Source organism: Prinia subflava, chromosome 1 (assembly GCF_021018805.1).
Source record: "Prinia subflava isolate CZ2003 ecotype Zambia chromosome 1, Cam_Psub_1.2, whole genome shotgun sequence".
Lineage (NCBI taxonomy): Eukaryota > Metazoa > Chordata > Aves > Passeriformes > Cisticolidae > Prinia > Prinia subflava.
This window is the reverse complement of record NC_086247.1, coordinates 39,186,400-39,208,151: the sequence shown is the minus strand read 5'-3', so window position 1 is coordinate 39,208,151 and position 21,752 is coordinate 39,186,400. Positions and strand designations below refer to the sequence as shown.

Genomic DNA, 21,752 nt, shown 5'->3' with positions numbered 1-21,752 from the left:
AAAATCTTAGTGTGTTAAGCCAACTGAATTGTTCAAATGGATTTTATCTCAGTAACTTACTTTATTTCTCTCTTTCAAAATGACCTCTTTTTATTTTCTTTCAAATTATTAAATAGCAACATGTATTTAGGCTTAAATTTACCATTTTCTATTAATACAATTTCTTAAAATTTATAGTACGTAAGTAATATATTCCTGATTGTTAAGTTCTAAAGAAAGCTGTTTAATAGGGAAGAAAAATACCAGCTATGCATCCAGAACCAAAGGTTGTTGAAATGATTAAACAGCTTTTAGCAGCCAACAAAAGAAATGTTTTCTTCATGTCAGTTTGATTTACTTCAGTAACTAGTTCAAAGTTGAGGAACTGCTTAGAAATAGAATAAGCTGAAGCATCATTATCTTTAAATGGTCTGTGAATAAATTCTCAGTCTGGGATCCTGAGACTTATGAATTCATTCATTAGCTGTATGTAAAATTAGCTTTGCTAGTAAACCAGTTTTAAGTATAAAATGCTTGATACATTTTTCCTCTGTACACAACACTTATTGCAATTTTATTTAAATAATAAATACACTTGAAAGGCAGGGATTTTGCATTTCAATTGCAATTCCCATTTCCATCCAAAGCAGCTGGATACAAGTCATAAGCAAATAAAAATTAATTTTCTAGTAAAGAAGAATTATCATTCATTTCTACCAGAATGTTATATAAGTATTTATCATTTGAATTATTATGCTGAACTATACCATTTTTGAAATGAGAATGTAAGGTGTTTTTCTGGTGGTGTATGGAAGCAACAGATTAGTTTAAAAGTCAGATTCATTTCAAAGCAACTTTTTTTTTTTCCTAAATTTACTTACTGACAAGAATCAAATTCCCTTGAGGAGAAAATAATAACACACATTTAAAATAAGTACAGAAAGGTCTATGTTTTTAACAATTGTTTTAAATTTTTGTATTTTCATAAAACTGATGTTTTAAATCTTTTGAGAAACAATTTCATGTTGAATGCTTTAAATATTTGTTAGGATTTACTAAAATATTTTAGATTAAGGCCTTGTAAATAGGCAATTCTGTGATATATTGGAGATAGAATGGGTATATAAATTAAAATATATAGCCTCCTAGTTTAGGAGCATCTTTACTCACAATTTTAATTCAGTAAAACACTCTAACATTTTAAAAATAAATTTAATTTCCAGCTGGAAGAAAATAAGTTCTGATATTTTCTACTTACTAAAATTCTATTTAAAAGTGGTGAAAATATCAAAATGGGCATTTTTTTTCCCTCAGCAAGAGTAAGACAGTCAGTTTAAGTTTTGATGTAACAAGAGTGACAAATTTATTTTTAACATGTAGATTTATGCTCACATTATTATTGATTTAGTTTATATGTAGATGATGCTGGCATTTTAATTTGAAAGACTTGGTTGCTTCATTTTAGGCTTCTTTAATGACCTATCAAAATTAGAAAATTCATATTCTTTCTTGGAAACAATAACCACAATAGGTCCCCTTAGATCACACAGCTGACAGAGACACCTATTCCCAACTTGCTCCAAGTTGTGAATTAACTAATTTGTTTCAAATATTTAATTGCTGGGAAGAACTTCAGACCCTGGTTTAATAGCTGCCCTTGTTTGTGCATATCCAGCATCCGTGATGAAATCTCAGCAGTAGAGGTTCATTTCTCTGAGCTAAAGGAGGAGGAAGAGGTTTTATTGTGCCGGTGGTGGAGAACATTTAAAGCAGCAAGGATCTCACTGTTTTCAGCCAAGTGCTGACGTACTAATTATGCCTTAACTGCATCTCCTGTTTCCTCCTAGGTCTTACGGCTGCAGCATCTCTTGTGTCCCTGGCTTGGGCTTTGGCTTCCTACCAAAAGGCCCTCCGTGACTCCCGCGATGACAAGAAACCCATCAGTTATATGGCTGTTATAATCCAGTTTTGCTGGCATTTCTTCACGATTGCAGCAAGGGTCATTACTTTTGCTCTGTTTGCCTCGGTTTTCCAGCTGTACTTTGGGATCTTCATCGTGCTGCACTGGTGCATCATGACCTTCTGGATCGTTCACTGCGAGACAGAGTTTTGCATCACTAAATGGGAGGAGATCGTTTTCGACATGGTTGTTGGGATAATCTATATCTTCAGCTGGTTCAATGTCAAGGAAGGAAGGACACGCTGTAGGCTTTTCATTTACTATTTTGTCATCCTTTTAGAAAACACTGCCTTGAGCGTTCTCTGGTACCTTTACAAGGCCCCTCCGATCTCTGATGCATTTGCCATACCAGCACTGTGTGTAGTGTTCAGCAGCTTTTTAACAGGCATTGTTTTTATGCTAATGTACTATGCCTTCTTTCACCCCAATGGACCAAGGTTTGGGCAGTCACCAAGCTGTGCTTGTGAGGACCCTGCCGCTGCCTTCACCCTCCCCCCAGAAGTGGCCACAAGCACACTGCGCTCCATCTCCAACAACCGGAGCGTCACGAGCGAGCGGGATCAAAAATTTGCAGAGAGGGATGGGTGTGTGCCTGTGTTTCAGGTGAGACCCACTGCACCCTCCACACCTTCCTCCCGGCCACCAAGGATTGAGGAGTCTGTCATTAAAATCGATCTGTTCAGGAACAGGTACCCAGCATGGGAGAGACACGTGTTGGACAGGAGCCTGAGGAAGGCAATCTTAGCGTTTGAATGTTCCCCTGCTCCTCCACGGCTACAGTATAAAGATGATGCCCTTATTCAGGAGCGCTTGGAATACGAAACCACATTGTAAACAAAGCAAAAACACAACTTGGAGCAGCTCCAACGTTACAGTCCAAATTAAGGGTTGACAGTAGGGCTGTAGGAACAACTAAACTGCATATTACAAGTAGAGCAGCGATCTATAGTGTTCTTAGTCTGGTCATCATCATGATTATCATTTGATCCACTGTGTGCAGCCTGTCTGCAGGACACTGATACAGCAGCATCATCTGAAAGCCTCAAAAAACCCCAAACCCTGACCCACACATACAAATCGGTTACATCAGCTGGGGGAGCTCACCCACCACTCCTTACTGCCATGAAACTCTGACTCCACAGTACTTACAATCAAACCAGTTAAAAGGCTCTGACCAGAGCTTTCAACTTCAGCCAATTTTATTTTAGAAATGAATGATTGATATTTCCATAATCAATGGCAAAAACAAAATACCACACCTTTTTAAAAGTAACGAAACCCTAACACACGGTGTTGCTGTTAGGAGAACTGTTTTCTGGGGCAAAAACCAGGAGCTTAGTAATCTTCAACACTCCCATAAATCAACCATTCAGGTTAGAATAGGTTTGCAAAATAGTTCTTAATTTAAAAGAATCATGTTTATAAGGCTGTCAATGGAAAATAAACTAAATTCTGATTAATTAGGTCATTAAAATTAATACTACCAGAACTATTTATTTTCTGTGGAATTTCAAAGTCTTTTTAAAATGCAATTTAACTTCTCGCTCTTATTTTCAACAGAAACTCTATGCAGCTCACTTCTGGTTTTGAGGAGAAATAAGGAGCTCTAGCACGTAGTGATATTCATTAAATGATAATCATGATTCAGTGTTCAATTTGCAAAAAAAAAAAATAGTAAAAGAACAAGGAAGTATAGTTTTCATATTCTAAACTTTTTGGAGGACCTCATTCAGATATTTCAGAAGAAACTACAAGGAGCTGAACGCACTGAAACTCCTCTGTTTCAGGACTGAGAATGCATGATTCAGTGTGTGAATGTATGCAGGTGTGACAAGAGACTGACATGCCATACCCTTCTAGTGCCAAACATTGTATAACTGCAAGGTTGATGTTGCCTGAGGGACACAACAAGTGGCACAAGCCCTACCAGAAAAAGAAGCAGGAAAGACCAATCAAGCTCTCAGTGAGTAGAGACAGCTCTGATTTTTTCCCACCCAAGGTGAAAGTGATGTCTTTTAAAGGCTTTCAGCCACCTCTTAGTAAGTATATTCACTGGAGTATCAAATTAACAAGTTATGTGGAAGAGCTTCTTCTGCCTGTTCAAGACTGGTGTCCAAATGTGTCTAAAAATTAGAATCTCTTGTAATAGAGTGCATTTGCTGCAAGCTTTTGGGTTTTAAATACCTCCCTATATCTAGTTAATGGTATTATACTTTATGTTAAAAGTATCCCCTGATGGTGCTTTCAGATGCATTAAAGGTGCAAGTCAAAATTTGATAGTATTTTTTTTAAAGCTGGTGCAGAGTGAAAAACTCATGGATTATTTCAATATTTTTGTAAAGTAGAATATGGTATAAAAGGTTACTTTTTATAAACCTCGAATCTTTTAATACATTTCATTCTCTTTATAGCTTAGATTTTAATAATTGGTCCATGAATTTTATCAAATGGCTTTTGCAGGTTTACATAAACCTGGTTTTCACACATGGATTTTTTTTGCAGTGTAATGCCATATGAAAGCCTACATGGGTACTTTTAGAATACTCTATAAACTGTGGATCCTGCTTCAAATGTAAGTGGCTTGTAAAGACACCAAGTGATTCCATGAGAAACAATTTGCTATAACTATTTCCATCCATTTTAGGAGAGCGAAGCAGAACTGAAGAGTTACTGTTGTAAATGGCATTGTCAGGATGGAGAAGACCTGATAATTGGTATTGTAATCTTCACTGTCAGATATATCCAGTGTAGTCACTGCTGTGTATGCTGCTGGGTAAACTTCTGTCTTTCCTATTACAAATATTTGTACTATGAAATGGCCAAGGTTACACAGACTATGTTTATTTGTATGCATTTAATTAGCCATTTTTAATGTTGACTTTTTTTATTAGTGAAATACTCAATACCTGTTGTTCTTTGGTGGGGTGAGTTCCTCAAAACAAAAACCTGTGGAAGTGCAGGAATCTGCAAAGCAGAGGGAACTTTACACAGATCAGAAAAAAAACTATGCTTCAGGGGTTTCTTAGGTATTTTCAAATTAAGCAATGGCCAACTGCCTCTATAAAACTTTTTTAAATAAAACGAATCTTTGATAGTTCAAACCTGAAGCTTTTTACAAAGTGAGAACCCTTTTCTTCATGGAGATACAGCTGATTATTCAGAGAAAAGCACTCATTTTTTTTCAGAAAATATACCACTGCAAGAACTGCTAAAAAAAGATTTGGGGAGCAAGTCCTTTGTCCTGTCATGTTCAATAGACCCTTCACTCCAGAATCAAATTCTAGTTCATACAAGGGAATTGCTTTTTTTCTTTACAAAGAAGGCAAATGTAAGCTCCCTGATCCAAGATGTGAGGGTTTCTTTTGGAGACAGTTTGAAGTGTTTGCTGCTGCTATAACAACTCGGAAATTGAAGCCTGAGTGAGGGACAGTGGGCAGCCTCCTCAAGCTTCAGTCTCCCATCAGCAGCTCCTGGGGAGAGGGGCAGCATCACTGCTGTCAACGAGTTTCCTCCTCTTCTGGTGTCCCTTTCATCCCCTCGCTCTTCCTCAGAGCTCTGAGCCCTTTGGCCAGGCTTACAGAATTGAAGAAAAAGTTGTTTCATGTGGAATTTAAAGGGGTACGGTCTTCACCAGTGCTTGCATTGCAAGGTTTCTGAAGAAGATGTGGGATGAGTTTGTTGGATTTGCTTCTATTTGGTTTCAGAAGGAAGGACACAGAGGTGTTATTTATCCATGTGATTTTTCATGCCTAGCATTTATTTTCTTTACTCTCACAGCATTTTTAATTTTTTTTAACTAATGTTTGCAAAACTCTTTATCTTAAGCAAACTACTGCAGGGTGTGAGTGCAGAGTGACGTATGTATGTGTGTTAGTGTATATATATTTTTATATATGCAGCACTACATATACACACCTTGTCCTCAGAATTTAACCTGGCACTTTGAGGCAGGGGGAGAAGTTATCATGCACTAAGTCAAAATTTGCTCTCCAGAATCTTGCTCTCTTACATTCATAACATCAGTGCTACCTGCACTGAGAACAGGGCAGTGACTGAAATCTAAACACTCTGAGGACTACATGGACAGTTTCCTAATTTGCATTGCTGTGAGCAGTCACATTAAAAGCTGTAAGAATTTTTTATAGAAATTGCCAAGATAAAACATAGTCTGTGCTGAAATTCGATTATGGCCTTATGGACAGTTAATAATCAATATGCACTCTTCTTTTTGCCACAGACAGTTCTAAAATCAATAAAGTTCAACTGAGACAGCAATAGCAAAAAAAAAAAAATTTATAAAGGACTCATAAAAAACCTGAACTTTTGCTCTTTAGATATTGAAAATATCAGGCCTTTTAAATTTCATATCAGAACACAGGAAAATAAAATATTTCATATTTTCATATTTACATTCTGGTAAAGAAAAGCAATCACATCTATTTGTTAGAAGTAAGACTTACAGGAGCATTGTTCTAATGAACCAAACAAACTTAGCAGCAGACTTAATGGTAATTTATCTGGTTAAAAACTTGGTCCTAAAATTTTGAGAGTTGTGGATTTGTCTGTTGCAGAGAAGACAATTGAACTACTATCACTAATTAAATAAAGGTTATGTATACAATGTTCATTCAGAAAACATGTAAGAAAATGTACGAGAAAACTTTTTATTTATTTTAAAAGCTGTTTGATCTGTAATGGGACAATTTTTCTTAAAAAGGTTCTTTACAAATATGTGCAATACTTTCTTTCCATGCTTATTTAATAATGAAAAAACTGATTTCCAATTTTGTTTATGTCAATTTAAATATGCTTCTTGTGACAGAACAATGTTTCTTTGCTTGGGTTATATGGACTTGATGGTATATATACAACATTTTTGTTGTCAAACCAACAAATTTTCTATTAATTAGTTTTTATAAAATTGGAGAAAATTTTCCTTCCAAAATTTAACGCTAGGCCTCATCATTCTGATTCTGTAAACTTTTAAGCAGAGTAGAAAAATTACCTTTTTATTGGCCATTTAATTTTTAATACATGGTGGATAGCTATTAAACCTGTACTAGTTTAAAACATATGATGGTCTTTCCAATACATCATTATCTCCCCAAAAGAGCAATGCATAAGTGGTACTAAAGGTAGAAGTGCTGCTTTATTTGGAAAGGGAATCCAAATCATGCAATATGCTCATTTACTTTTTATTGGCCAGCAGATATTCAGAGCTAAACTGTTGGGGGTTTTAGAACGCAAATTAAATGAGTTTGAAGTGTTCATGATTTGATCATATCACTCCTAAGGAGCCTTAAAAATGGCACTGTACTGAGTTTTAGTTGGCGCTGCCAGTGATTCAGTTTCCAAAGCCACTGCCCTTTCTCTGCCCCCTGTCTGAAGCTGTGCAATCCAGAGTGACTGAGGTGCTGTGATTTACTCTGCACCCCCTGCACTGCCTGCACAATGCCAAGGAAAAGACCTCAGAAGGTTCCTGGGGTCCTACTGCTGCCTCTCTTACTCCTGTGTGTGGTGGGAAGCAGAGTAAATTGTACCTGTGCATCCATCTAAACAAGCCTGTGTAAGTTAAACCCCTGCAAGATGTGTCTGATGAAAATAATTGCAGCACATGTCCATGAATCTACAAGCCCAACACCACAATTACTAATTCTGCAGTGTAACAATGCAGGACATGGGAAGAATTGTCTCAATACACAATAAGCCATTTAATTTCGCTACTTGTAGCAATTATAATGGCTCAAATAGAGCCCATGCTCTCAGCAGAAAGCCAAATGGAGTAAGTGGCAAACAGCCATTTGTGTACCAGAGACATTAAGTTATAAAATCCTCCCTTGATCATTTATAGAACTATATCTTTTCATTACAGCATTGAATTCATTCCTCTTTACTCTGATAAAAGAGATTAAAAGCAAAATGAGAACTGATTCTTTTATATCTGGGAATTAAAGGAAAAAAAATAATGGCACAAGAGATTATTGCAGTTCACATGTAGTGATTTTTTAGAACAAGTTCTGCCATCATTTTCACTTGCTTCAAATTGCTAAGTGATCTGCTTCTGAGAGGATTTCTCACATCTGGTATGAGCAGACTTCATTACAGGAAAGACAGAGATGACATTACAAAGCCCTGTTCATGCAAAGTTGTTTTAACACATGAGGGATCCCCTGGCACCATTTGTTTTACCTCAGTAACCTCAGTGCAGGACTTTGGTGAGATTTCTTCACTGGTATGAATATGTCAAAATCAGGCCCTGGCCTAGAGTGAACTACATGAATTCAGCCCATGGCAGTGGAAGTCTTCTCCTCCTCACTCCAAACTGAATCAGCTGGAGATTTGCTTAATGCCAAAAAGCCAGCATGGCTCTTGGCTGAACCTGAAATACATAGGCTAAACTTAGTGCTGACTCAGCATGAATCAAAGATTTCTTATTCTTTCCTTTTTAGTTCAAACATTCAAGAATATACCCACTTTGACTGAGCTGCTGTTTTGTGATCCATTTAAGAAGACTTTGAAAAATGTCTCTGAAGCCAGTCATTTCCAGTGATTCTTACAAAAGCCAATTCCTGACCAATACATTCATTAAAAGGATCTTTTTCTGACTGTGTAAGCTTGGCTCCTGTAGTTACATTTTGCTCTAAATGCTCAGCATTTCATTCTTATGCAGAGGATCTTACATACCCATATACCTACACAGTAAACCCTGTGCCTCCTGAATCCTAGGGCAAATAGAACACATCTGCAAGATTCAGGGCAAAAATTCCTCCTCAACACTTAAGAGGTGATTTGCATGAGCCAGAGAAGTCAAAGAAAAGATTGTGTGTAATCACAACAGACTTACAGTTGCTACATTCATTGAGAGAGATTTACAAGAAGTTGTGATATAAGTGACGAACTAATAGATCAGATATCCATTTCTACATGCAAGGTAGTGTAAAATAAAACCAGCCAAGAAACTTTAAAGTGTAACCAAAACTTAAATTTCAAGGAATGGTTGGAATAAATTTAAAAATATAACAGATTTATCTATGTAACAAAATGCAACATTCATAGAAAGAAAGACATGATTGCTGTAAGTTTTCTCTATCTGTAGGTTTGAGCCTCTTATTTCAGAGGAAATAACTTTGGCAGGAATTGCTTCTGGCATGCTGCAGTTCTAGGAATGCTAGCAGCTTTTCTGCACAAGATCTGTTCTGCTGTAGGAAAGCCCACATCCTTTTAGCAAAGCGTTGAGTTTAAGGTAGTTTTTTGCACTGAACTAAACCTCACAAAAGCATTTTTTCGCATGAAATAGGTGTGTCCACTCAGCCACCTAGTGTGTAACAGTATTGCAAAATAGAATTTCACAGATCAGTGATTTCCTCAAGGTAAAAAAAGCTGCTAGTTGAATGTCTAAAAGAGCCTGCAGAGACATTACACAGTGCTAAGGCAAGGCACAGACTGTGTTTGTGTGCTACAAGTCTGCTCAGGGCAAGGCCTGGTCATAGTCCAGCACAGTCTCCCCCACCTCATGCACCAAAGAGCTCACAAAAGAGAGGAAAAGCATGTGCATGGGCGGGATGAGAGCCCATCACTTGGGGACCAGCTGCCTGGCACAGTGCAGCACAGGTCAGTGCAGCCACATCGAGGGTCTCAGGCTCACACTGTGTTCCTCCAAACTGCACTTTCTAGGAGCTTCTGAACATTTCAATGCCAGATGTTCAAGGACGTAAAATTTGCCTCCTAGACTTGGTCAGATACACAGCACAAAGCTAGCTCAGCTCCTATCTCCCACCTAAGCCTGCCAGGATCCTCTGAGCAGCTATTCTCCTGCCCATGTTACCTGAAAGAATTGGGTCCTCTGTGGTGCTATCGGATGGAGCTTTGCACTGAAATACTCATGAGGGCTTTTCCAGCAGTAAATTGGTGGTAAGCAGACACCAAAGGGAGAGCCAGATCCAGTGATCTCTTCAGCTATCAGTGATTCATATCTTAACTGTTATCTCTCAGGGGAAGGATATAAGGCTGCATGCTGGTGAGGAGAAGGGCAATGCTCCCTGCCTCATATTTTGAACTGTTCTTCCTCTTTGTGAAAAATGTAAATGCAGACATACAAATGTAGACATGTGCAGTGTAGACATACTTCTAGTATTTTGACATGTTCAGTCCCTTTAGTGTTGAGGACTCTGAAATTGTTGAGCACATTCAGTGCCATTGCCTACACCCAGCCAGAGTAGTGTCTGCAGTAAACATCTGGGGCAGAAGCAAAATCACTCTGCTCACCTTCCAACCTGACCAAAAGCTGTATGAACATGGTTAGCACTGTGACAAAGCCTGAGTCTCTACATGCTGCCTTGAATGCACTCTGTGCTGCTCTGGCCACATTCCCATGGTTCTTCTTTGGAGTTCAGGCAGACTTTTTATGGACACCACAGCTACACTTGTAGCTTATCTGTAGTTCCCTGAGCCCAAGTTTCATACATTTTGAGATCACAGTTTCTTTGCCAAACAAAGACCTGTTTGGGTTGACCAAAGGGCAAACAGGCTCTGTGCTATCCAGCAAAGCATGTGGAGCAGACATGGTTTCTCTGGACAGCACATTTGAACCATGGTTCAAATTGCCCAGGTTATGGCAATGCAAGACATTCAGTGTCCACAGCACGTTATAATAAAAACTCTATGTGAAAGTGTTTGGTTTTACCACAGTAAAAATAGTAGGACCTTATCTCATTCTTGGGAGCAAATTTACAGTTTCAAATGCATTATTATATATATATATACGTACGTGTGTATATATATATGTGTGTGTGTGTGTTTGTGTATACACACAACAGTGAGTCCTGAGATTCTATTAGGATTCAGTCTTACAGTTCATTCAAATCCTAAGCCTAAAACAAAAAAAAAAAGGATCAGGAATATTGTCATCAAAGATAACCAAATGGTAACTGCGAAAAAGAAATAATATTATTGGAAAATACACTCCAATCAGTATTGGAAACAGCCTTGTGATTTAATGTGCCAGCACTTTAAGAAAAAAGTTATGGAGAAAATATGTCTAATGCTATATTTCATATCTTAAATATTTTGGTAAAACAATAGAGCTGGGATAATTGTGTAAAATAAAAAAGGATTTATCATATTTACGTAATCACGGAAAAAAATCACATAGAAAAAATGGCAGAAGGATCAATTAAACTTTTATTTCATGTAATGTAATGTTGGTTGTATACGTTTCACTATCAGTTATCATTGTCAGTAGTTTATGAAGGAAATAACCTGCAATAATTAAGATGATTTACATGCATTTTGGCTGAAGATCACTAATTGGATTTGTTATCAACACATGCAGTTTCCTGATGCAAGCTGTCAGAAGGAAGGACATGCTCTTGCACAGATTATGTACTGAAGATAAATTTCAAATGCATGTATTAGAAAATGATACTCCTGCCAGTTTAAATGTCCCATACATATGCAGTAACCATTTCTGAAATTCCAGCTATTGATGCTTTTTTCAATATGTTCTGCATTATTATGTGTCAATTCCAGACTTTCTCAGACAATATTTGACAATAATTAATTTTAAATTTTAAGCAGCTGAGGAAGAGACTACTAGCCAGTGAAGACACTTGCTTCTCTGAAGTTCAGATATATGTCTAAAGTTCCTGACCTGTGTCACCCTGCACCATTAAGGAAAGTGTTTGAAAAAAACAGTAGGTTTCCAAGAGGATCTGTTATATGGTCAGAGAGATCTAAAGTTGTCATGACTGGGTAAGAACAATGGCAGTAATTACAGAAGAAAAGTTCAAAAGTAGTTGCTAATGACTTTCAACATCATTCCCTGGATTTCCACTTTGGGACACACATCGTGCTCCTGTCAGCCAGCATCCACGAGTGCTGGGATCATTCCTGCCACCAGCACTGTGCTGTTCACTCTGGCTGAAAGTGAAGACTAAGCAGGCAGCTTGTTTCCAGTTCCAGTTTTCCCTGGGTTATTGGGCTGGCCCACGGGACGTATTTCACTGAGAACACTTTAGCTATTGGTGCAATTGCCACACCGATCTGGGCAGGATTTAGCCTTTAGATAGCACTGTATGGACAATGAAACATCTTCCTTTGTCACCAGAGAGGGCAGCTGCCACTATTTATAGTCACAAAGTGCCAGCATATTGTCATGTATTTGTGGTTGCTATACATTCCTCCTTTTTTATTTTATTGGAACTGTTGGAACTTGTCGAGCTACGTCTAGGTTGATTTGCAGCTAATTAATTCAACAGACATCTTTAATCTTGCAAATCTCTGGCTTGTAATACAGTAATCAAGGTCCTGTGAGCAAACATTAATCGGTTCAGGAGAGAAAAAAAAAGCCATTGTTAGCTGTGTTCATTGCGGTGCCCACACTAGAAAGAGAGAACTAGAAGAAGTACAACATTAGTAAATTCATCCTGGCTGAGCTTTCTTCATTCATCTTGTGAAACATTTATCTCTTTGATTTGCTTCATGTATGCAAGGAGCTGTATTTTAAAGAGGATTACTAGGGTTGAGACAGCTTTAGTTACCAATGTGAAACTGGCCAAATTTCCTTCTGATCATTTATTCATCTTATCAGCCAAAAAGTCATTCTATACAGCAGCAGTAAAATTTCATTTTTGAAATGACTGTACTGATTGCACAACTCTTTATCCTGGAGAAATTACTGTAATAAAAAACATGCTGCATTTAGCAACAGCACTAAGAACTGGGTGAATGAATAAAGAAAATATTGTTTTTCATTGCTTTTAACACACAGGAGGACTTTAGCTACTTTGACATGAAGCAGAAGGTAAAAAAATAAATAAATAATGCTGCTTACAGAGATATTTGAATAATGGAAGACTTGTTATCAGCAAAGCACTTAGTTTTTTTCATCATCAGAAACAGTGTAGGTTAGTACACTCACAGTTTTATAAAAATCAGCAAGAATGAGTGGGTGGTTTAATCTTTAACAACTCTGGTACTTGTTGGAACACAATTACAGCAACACGGGACTCAGCAAGAGCTCTGGCTTGGGACCCTCCTGATAGAGAATTTTTCAGATGGGGTGATGTCACAGCCCCCTCCAGTCAGGCCGCACAGGGCACACATGTGAGTAATCTGTACACACATTTTATTGTGGAAGCAGCTCCTCTAGTGACCTTAGCAAGGAAGCCAGAGATCAAAAAGACAGGAAAGCAAAAGAATGATTCCTCTGGACAAGATTAAGAGATGTTTGTGAAACACTGTGGAAAAGCTGCCCCTGCTGTTTCAGTGGATAAAAGGAGGAGCAGAGTCTTTCAACAACAACAACAAAAATACCCCAAAACTCAAACCACCAAACCTTGATGCCAAAATAATATTTATGGTGCAATTACTCTGTCCTCAGGGAAAGACGTTGACTGAGAAAAATTCTTTATGTGTTACAAACGAACTGAAACACACAGGGAGACAGTGAAAGATGCTTCTTAGATATAACTTTGTTGCTACTGACAGGACAAGTTTATTAGCAATAAGATACAAAAGTGTCTCAAACAAAGACCTGGGAGACAAGGATTTTGTATGGCAGTTATGCCAGTGATCGTGAGGTTTAGAAATGATAGATCTTTATAATAGATTATGGGTCAGAGGACCTTATTGCCTTCTTTATGGAGGATAAATCTCAGATGGCTTCCACAAGTAATATAAGGTTTAGAATAGGCTCACAAGATGGTATTTTCTGTATATGAGGTATTATAGGCTTGGTGTTGCTCAACTGGTTGTGCGTTTTCTCATGCTCTCAATTTCTCACACAGTACGTCCATGAGCAAATAGTGGATTTGCAGGTGCGTGTTCCTTTATTGCTAATAATCCTCACATCCACTTCATGCACAGCTGAGGAACACACGCATGGGACAGTGTAAATGCAGAGAGCAGGAACAAAAATAGAGAAAATGGAGATCAGTAGGTGTGGTAGAAGCCTTATAATTAGGAAAGAGTCGTGAAGCGTTAGAGTAGGTGAGTCTTCATAGCATTTGTTCATGCTCAGGTATTCTGTCACTCAGCTCCTCATGGAAGTTACTGCTGAAAGACTTCCAGCTATATTAGATGTTATCATCAATTTTTGCTTGTTTAGTGGCAGAAACAGTCTCGTCCTGATTTCAGTAGAAAGCACTGTGGAGTTATCCGTAACCTCATGCGTGGTCTGTACGTGTAGCATATCATGATAGGTCTGTTGTCTTCAAAGATTTACTCAGAAAGGTTGGCAAAGTTTACTAGATAATGTTCTGATGTTTTTCCCTGCTTGCATTTTTCTCTTATGTGTATGAGTCTCATGTGGAAACCTCACCAATGAGAAAAGGTAATGCTCAGGGTATCTAAGAAACTTTCTTTACTCATGTCATAGTAAAAGAAAACTCAAAAGTTATCCTAAAATTCCTTTGCATAACACCTGGCTATGGGATAACTTCTATAGTTAAGATGGAAAACTGAGTTAAAAATGCAAACACTGAAGTAAGTTTTTCAACTGCAAAGCAGGAATTTTATTAAACAGCTGTAATGTCTTGATTTTACTTCAGGTCATCTGATCTTACTTCATCAATACATAGCCTTGGTATATGCCCACAGCAACCTGAAATTGGTATCTTTTGTTTCTGAGGTAATTTCTGACTCACAGAACAGCCCGTAATAGGGATCATGTTGGATTAGCAAACAAGGATCTGCCATTCCACTGCAGTTCTTCTTTAACAGGACTGCAGTTCCTTTAAATCAATTCCTATTGATTCTCAAGGGCAGAAACTGTCCCCTGTGTAATTTGTTCTGCTTGAGGGGACAGATATTTTGCTGTCTATTCTCCGAGTTCTGTATTATTAACAAGCTAATGTTTATTCTAACAAATGAGAATCACTGTATTTTCCTGCAGGTGCCATTCTGTATGTATGATAGTCTCAATAGGGGCAGCCACCTCTGCTGTTCTTCCCAAGCTTGCTCACCTGCCTCTTTAATCAAATGCTAACTTAACAATTGTTATTTCACATGCTGCAGAGCCAGGCAAAACCAAGTCTGACTTCTGGATTTGACCTGTGGCATTAGCAAATGGGAGATTCATCTTCTCACTGTAAGCTGAGTGCATTGGAAATGGTCCCCTCCGGGATGCAATAAACACAGCTCATTATCATACTGGTCTCACAGCAATTTTCCAGAGTACAGCTGTGCTTTGAAACTTCATGCAGCTCTCTTTAATCTTCTTGTATTAAAAAAAAATATATCAAAAAAGGAAAAGGAAAAAAAAAAAACCCTGTTAATTGTTCTTCTTCAGCATACATTGTTCTCATGAAATTTGCAATGTGCAAGGAGCGTGTCAGTTAATTCACACTGGATATTTCAAATGGATTCCCACAAAATATACTAATTAACCCAGTAATAATTAAAAAGAGCATATTCTCCATTCATTACAGCAAAATTTATATTCAGATAAGGCTAACTAATTTGTGTGTTCTTCCACCCTCCATTTCTTAATATACAGAACTCCAAGTCTGTTTTCAGGCTGACTGATGGATTTGATTTGGTTTGGGGAAACATGCAAAAACTAGGCTATTAGTAAAACAAGGGAGTCTTCCAAAGCAATTTCACAAGGTGAATGAGCCTAAAAGACAGTCTTGGTAGCAGCTGTGCTTACAAAATTATCTTCAATAATCTACAGCTAAGCAAAAACAAATCAAAACCAAATGAAAATCAACCAAAAGGCAGTCTTAGACCACTGATGGAGAAACTTTGCCTGGTGCACAGTAAGTCATATTTATACCAATGTTCTGGTGGAAAGAAGCATTTTAACACTGGGATTTGCTTTGACTACAGGCATTTTATAATAATAAAGGGCTTCCAAAGGTCCACCACAGAAAATGAGTTGCTTTCTTTTGACTTTTGTGGAGTTCAGTAAGGCCCAGGAGAATGCACATGGGCATTTTGCTTTTAAATTTCACAATGCCAGTCTAAGTAAAATTTATTTTTTAAGGAATCTCTTTAGTAGCTTCTTTACAGTGCACTAGAACTTTACTGTCAAGTGAAATTTTCAGTCTTTGTGCACCCATTACTGATTTGGCTAGGTTATTGAAAATGTCTGAGGAAGAGGTATCAGGCTCTGTATTTAAAACAATCGTTTACTGGAAATAATATTAAAGCATTTCTATGTCTTCCAATTCTGTCAGTCACTGGATGAGGCCAAGATACCTTGCTGGATTCCAGGATAAGTCAAAATGTCTGTTTAAATTTTCAGATAGCTTGTGAATATATTAATTATATTTTAATATTTTCTATGAAATAAAAACTGTCACTTGAGGTATATATTTTAGTTTCAGTTTCAAGGCAAATATACATCTTTCTGGAAAGCCCAAGTCACTGGACTCCAGAGAAAAGCTTGGATGATTTGGGGAAGTGAAATTTTATCCTAAGCTCAGGCAAGAGTCTTCCTTTTCTGCTCAGCCTGCTATTCAGCCCTCCATGATTCTTGCCTGTCCATTCTTCACCACTGAAAACCCTGAAAATGGATCTAGCATTTGGATCCTGACAAATTTCACCTCATTCTTTAGTGCTGGGTCGTACAGCAATTACAGAGGCAGCTCAATGGCACAAGGATAGGGATGAGGCAGGTGCAGGCAGATCCTCTTCTCTGCCAGTTTCTCCAATGGCTACCAGTGACACAACTGAATTGGTATGAAGGGGGACTGCTTCTTCTTGGGGAAAATGTTGGTTATGAGTACTGAGACTTGGAAATATTATTTGTATTTTGAAAGGAAATGTGGCAAATAAGAGCTATGATACAGTGAAGATACATGTCAAGTACTCACAATGCCAACACACTGAAACATTCAGCTGGATTCCCTAGGCTGTAGAGGATTGTCTTCTTCTGTTGTTTCACACACAGAAAAATTATTTTTACATCCATTGCAAAAGTGTGCCTTTTAGCATCTTTGTGTTTTATGAAATCAGACCTGAAAAAATATTTCTCCTCTCTTTAAAATCAGACCATCTTTTTCTGCTAAGGTTTATAACGCTATAAAACCTTGACTTCTCTGGGAAGCTCCCTCTCGTACTCAAAAAATCTTAGCACTTGAGCAGAAATTCCTGACAAATATTGTGGGAAAGCTGCAATATCATGCCATATCAATAAATCTCCCAGTCTAGTCTTCTAGTTCTCCTTCTAGCTCTAGAAAGAAAAATTAAAAGGCCATGATGTGTAGGATGTCCAAGAGTAATTGGCCATTACCCTCTCTGCCACCATAGTACATATATTCAGCATTCTGTGAACATTAGTGACTCTTTATTTTGGGTTGCCAGAGATTAAATTGGCCAAAATCACACATCACTTTTGAAAATCATATTTACAATACAGTGAGCTTAGAAGGATAAAATTAAAGGGGAAAAAAAAAAGGAAAAAAAAAAAAAAAAAGAGAAAAAAGGGCTTCAAGATTCCCTTTTTTAATAGAAAATAAAAATAAAAGATGGCATATGCACCCACTTCAGAAGTACAAATCCTACTTCTTCCTACTTTCTTCAATTTAAAAAAAAAAAAGAGAAGGGAAAACCACCCACACCACAGCCATTTCAGTTTGTGATGCTGCCTGCTGTGATGCTCTTCAAGCCAGGTGCAGAATTCATGATAATAAATTGCACATCCCCATGTTGTGGCCATCAGCAGAGGGATCTAACAGAAGGGCTCAGAAGAGCCGGCATGCTGCACATTTAGCAATGGGATGGTTTTAGGTTCTTGTCACTAAAGACAGGAACACATCTCCAAATTGATCCGTCTCACACAAGTAGGCGCTTTTTTTTATGAATTTCATTCCCAGAACCTGAAGACTTTCCATGCACATGTGAGCTCCATTTGGGCATTTTGTTAAAGAAGTCTGCCCGCTTGTCTTTCTAGACAGGAATGCAAGGGAAAGCTAGGTCTGCCTCTGTGCCAGGGGCTGTTGGTGGAGCTCTGGGGCCATGATGTGAGCTGAAGCCCCAATTCATCCTCAGTGGACTCAAGCAAACCCTTGCTTGGAGACTGTCCTGCCTGCTGGAGTGGTAACACTGTCCCTCCCTCCAGATGAGAAAAGGTCCCCGTGACAGCAGAAGTGCAATGGTGCTGGGCACAGGCAGGAAGGCCCATGAGGAGCTGTGACTGTGCTCCAAAGGGAAAGCTGATCCTCTCTTTGATGCACAGGGTCACTTCCTGGGTTAGGTGTGCACACTCTGGCTCTGCAGGAACATCACATGTGGGATCCCCCCCATGGGCACCTCCCACATGCATCCAGGCATGGGTACATCCCAGGCAGGCTCCCAGGACATCTGTCCAATCAGTCCCCAGGAGGCACAGGCACGGGATCCCTGTCCCTGTCACTCTCAGGGGAGCTCAGTGGAGAATGGGCGTGTAGAAGTTCACCCAAGGGGAGATGGTGGTGCTTCCAGGCACACATGGGGGCATATCTTCAGGCACTTGCAGTATATTTCTACCTTCCAGGAGCTTCAGTCCCAGATGCCAGCCAGATCCCACGTGATGCCTGATAAAAAGTAAATTACTTCCTAACATTATACAAAGCCTGTAAAATAGTGCACATGCAAATACACTCAAATACTTGAAATTAAAATTCTAGTCGAATAACATGTTTTCATTCATATGTTATTACTACCTTTTTTTTTCAGAAGTCATCAGTTTCTCTGCTTTAAGTTGTTGCCTGATATAAAATTAATTCCAAATGAGTGGGTTTTTACTGTATAGGTCCTTGTTTTAGCTTTTCAGTTACTTTTCGTAAATACATTTTACATCTAACTACCTCAGCTGCCTTTTGTTTTGTTTTGGCGCATATGAAGTCATGCACTTTCTATATTTGGGGATTTGGGGGGAGGAATTATTTCAATTTTGAATAACCAGGTTCAAAGCCATGTTGATCAATTTATAGATGAGATCAGTTTAAGAAGACATAATTATTGACAGTTGCAGAACCTACATTTTATTTTTAGGTTGTGTTGGGGTATAGTTTAACAAAAAAACCACCGTAAGCTGCTTATTAATTTGCCTTAAAAATGTATGCTATTTCCTATTCAAGTTGTGTTATTTAACTCTTCTCTTGCACACAATTTATGTGACAAAGACTAACATAACAGTTGGCAGATAAACAGCAAATTGAACAGAGTGGACCAATAGTTTCTCAGTTGTCTGTTGTAAACTGTTGCATTATACACTGATTGTGCTAAAAGAATTGTTACTGTGCTTATACTCCTTTGTCACCACTGTGGAAATAAAGTGATGGCAGATCACATTTGTGTTTATGGAACAGTGTAGATACTCCCTCTCCCCCACCCCAGTACAAGCACAGTGACTAGAGGTGAATGATAATCATTGCAGAACTTGTGCTTTGACTTGTAAACATTGTAAAAATGTATTTGGTATTTTATTTGAAATGAAGAATCGAAATAGTTATTAAAAAAAAAGGAAAAAGAAAAAGAAATCTTCCTGTAAATATATATATTCTGAATCCATGTATACAAACATTCCTCTAGAGTTCAGATTGTGAAGCGTGTCTTTATTGGCTAGAGACCTCTGCCTCCTGTGGCAGAGGTTACATGTGCTATAGTAAAGAACACAGTGTGTGAAGTATTTGATGTACTGCAGTACCATAGTTATTTTGGTCTGTTAAGTAAGTTGCAATTTGTGATGAAATGAAGTTGAAAGTAGTGCTTCATACTAACAAATTTCCTTGGTTACAACTTGATTTTTCTTGTAAAACTTAAAAGGGAAACTTGAAAATTTTATATATTTGGATTTTGTAGATTTTTTTTATTTTATTGCAACACAAGGTACCAAAATCATTAAATAAAGTACACTGTGGTCATTTTACCCTGTCTCTTGAGTCCTTTTTAAAACTCTTTTATCCTAGTGGATCAGAAAAAGGATGCTAGCTTTTGAGCTTCTGAAATTATTAGCAAAGACGACAAAAGTTAGTCCAGCTTGGACAATGGTTTGGAACAGATTATCTCTAACGATGCTCTCCACCAGTAATTATTTTATCCTTCTAAGCAGTATTACCCCAGGAGCTCCCATCCCTGAATGTGGGAATGTTGCAAGTGGCTCCCAAGTTACCCCTGGGACTGGGAGAAGATTTTATCTGGGGCTTGGACAACCTTACAGGTGGTGTCCCAGCAGAGACACCCAGGAAATGATGGGATACCTCAGCAGGCATCTCACCCAGAGCAGCAGGAGAGGGTGCTCTTGCCACCATGGGTGAGGCTCTTTGTGCTGTCTAGAAAGAAGACCTCCAAAACAGCTGTCCTTGCCCAGGCAGGCCAGCTGAAACCCAGGATTATTCCATCACCTGAGCAGGGCCACAGTCACAAGAGACAGGAGAAGGTGCTTTGTTGTTTTTAAACACCCTTCAGACCCCTGAAAGGATCACCATTCAGTGATACTCATTGAGTAATGGACAAGGCAGAGCTGAGCCTCACCCCAGTCTTGCCTTGACCCCAGTAATTGGGACAAACTCCTGGGAAGATGCAGATGGTTCTGCCTCTGCCTCCTGGGTTCACTGCTTTAATCACTGAATCGTTACACAAGCTGTTGCTGTCTTTGGCAGCATCTCCAATATCCTTGATAGCCCTCTTGGACTTCATTGCCACATTTACATGTGAAATGCCACCTCAAGCAGCAGCCAAAGTTTGTGCAAGGCAAGATCCTAGATCCCTCAGCCTTTCTATCCCACAGCCATGTTCCTGCCCCTTCTTAGATGCTGCTTCTTGGCCTTCCTCAGGGGATCAAGAAAGGGAAATGAGGGTGAAACAACCCACAAAACAATTAAATAACTGTCATGAGTTCAAAGAGACAAAAGAATACATCTTGGGTAAGTGAGTTTGCCAGTAGGGATGACATCTGACTGATAGATTCCCAGAGGGTTTGTCTCTCATGTGCGTCTCATGTGTGGCTAAGGGTTTGAAAGGAGTAGTTTGTTATTTTAAATTGGAAAAGCATAATGAAGGGAGCAGCAGCCCAGCAGTACTACTGAGATTGCTTCACGTGAGTTCTAAATCTTCAGTCCCTGTAACCTTGAGAATCCCCACTAAAGGCTCCAAAACTGGTAGGCAAGTAATAGAAACATACTTTAAAATATTTTTTCTGCTATCATGGTTTCCTACTTTTCTCCCCAAATGCAGGCTGCACTGGACACATTAATTGGGTGGGCTGCTGCCACAGTAGGGTCTAGTTAGCTTGGGGTAAAAAGGATTTATTTTGCATGGTTTTATGCAAATTATTTACCTCTAGGGAAAAGTTTTTCTTCAGGGGACTTTTAATAAAAACCTACATGAAAGAATCAGAGCAGCTTCTTTTTTAGGCTGAACAAAGGTAGCAGACAGTTAATTAGATTCTTTACAACAGAAGGGGAGGGAAAAAAATTGCAAGTGGCTTGAAATGTGCTTATTCAGAGTATTTCTTGTCTCTCCTGCCCTAAAAGAAATTACATGTCTATAGTTTCAGGGGGAAAAAAAGAAAATCTGAAAAAATACAGGGAGTTGGTAATAAACTCTTGGGTGTCTTGGCAAAATTATTCAAGCAGGATTTTTCTCCTACTTTACTTAGTTTGGGAGCTAGTAAAAGGCTGAGTTTAATATGTGCTAATAATACACCTAGAGACCCGTGTCCATTGGAAGGAGCAGTTCCTTCCTACTATAGCAATGGGAAACTTGGAAAGGTAGATTAGAGATTAGAAGGTTTTTATTTTCCTCCTGAATGCTGCACAGGTATAAGATTCATTTGTTCAGTGATTTCAGAAACAAAGCTGGGAAGCAGAAAAGTAAGTACTGATGT

General features: G+C 38.5%; 1 protein-coding gene across 1 annotated transcript in view; it reads left to right on the top strand.

The window, feature by feature from the left end:
- Window positions 1–2,958, top strand: part of XKR4 (XK related 4) — a 214,934-nt gene extending 211,976 nt beyond the window's left edge. The window contains exon 3 of the mRNA XM_063393999.1: window positions 1,827–2,958. Within this exon, the coding sequence (XP_063250069.1) occupies window positions 1,827–2,773 (947 nt within the window). The 3' untranslated portion in view covers window positions 2,774–2,958. The remainder of the gene's footprint in view (window positions 1–1,826) is intronic.
- Window positions 2,959–21,752: the final 18,794 nt, after the last annotated feature.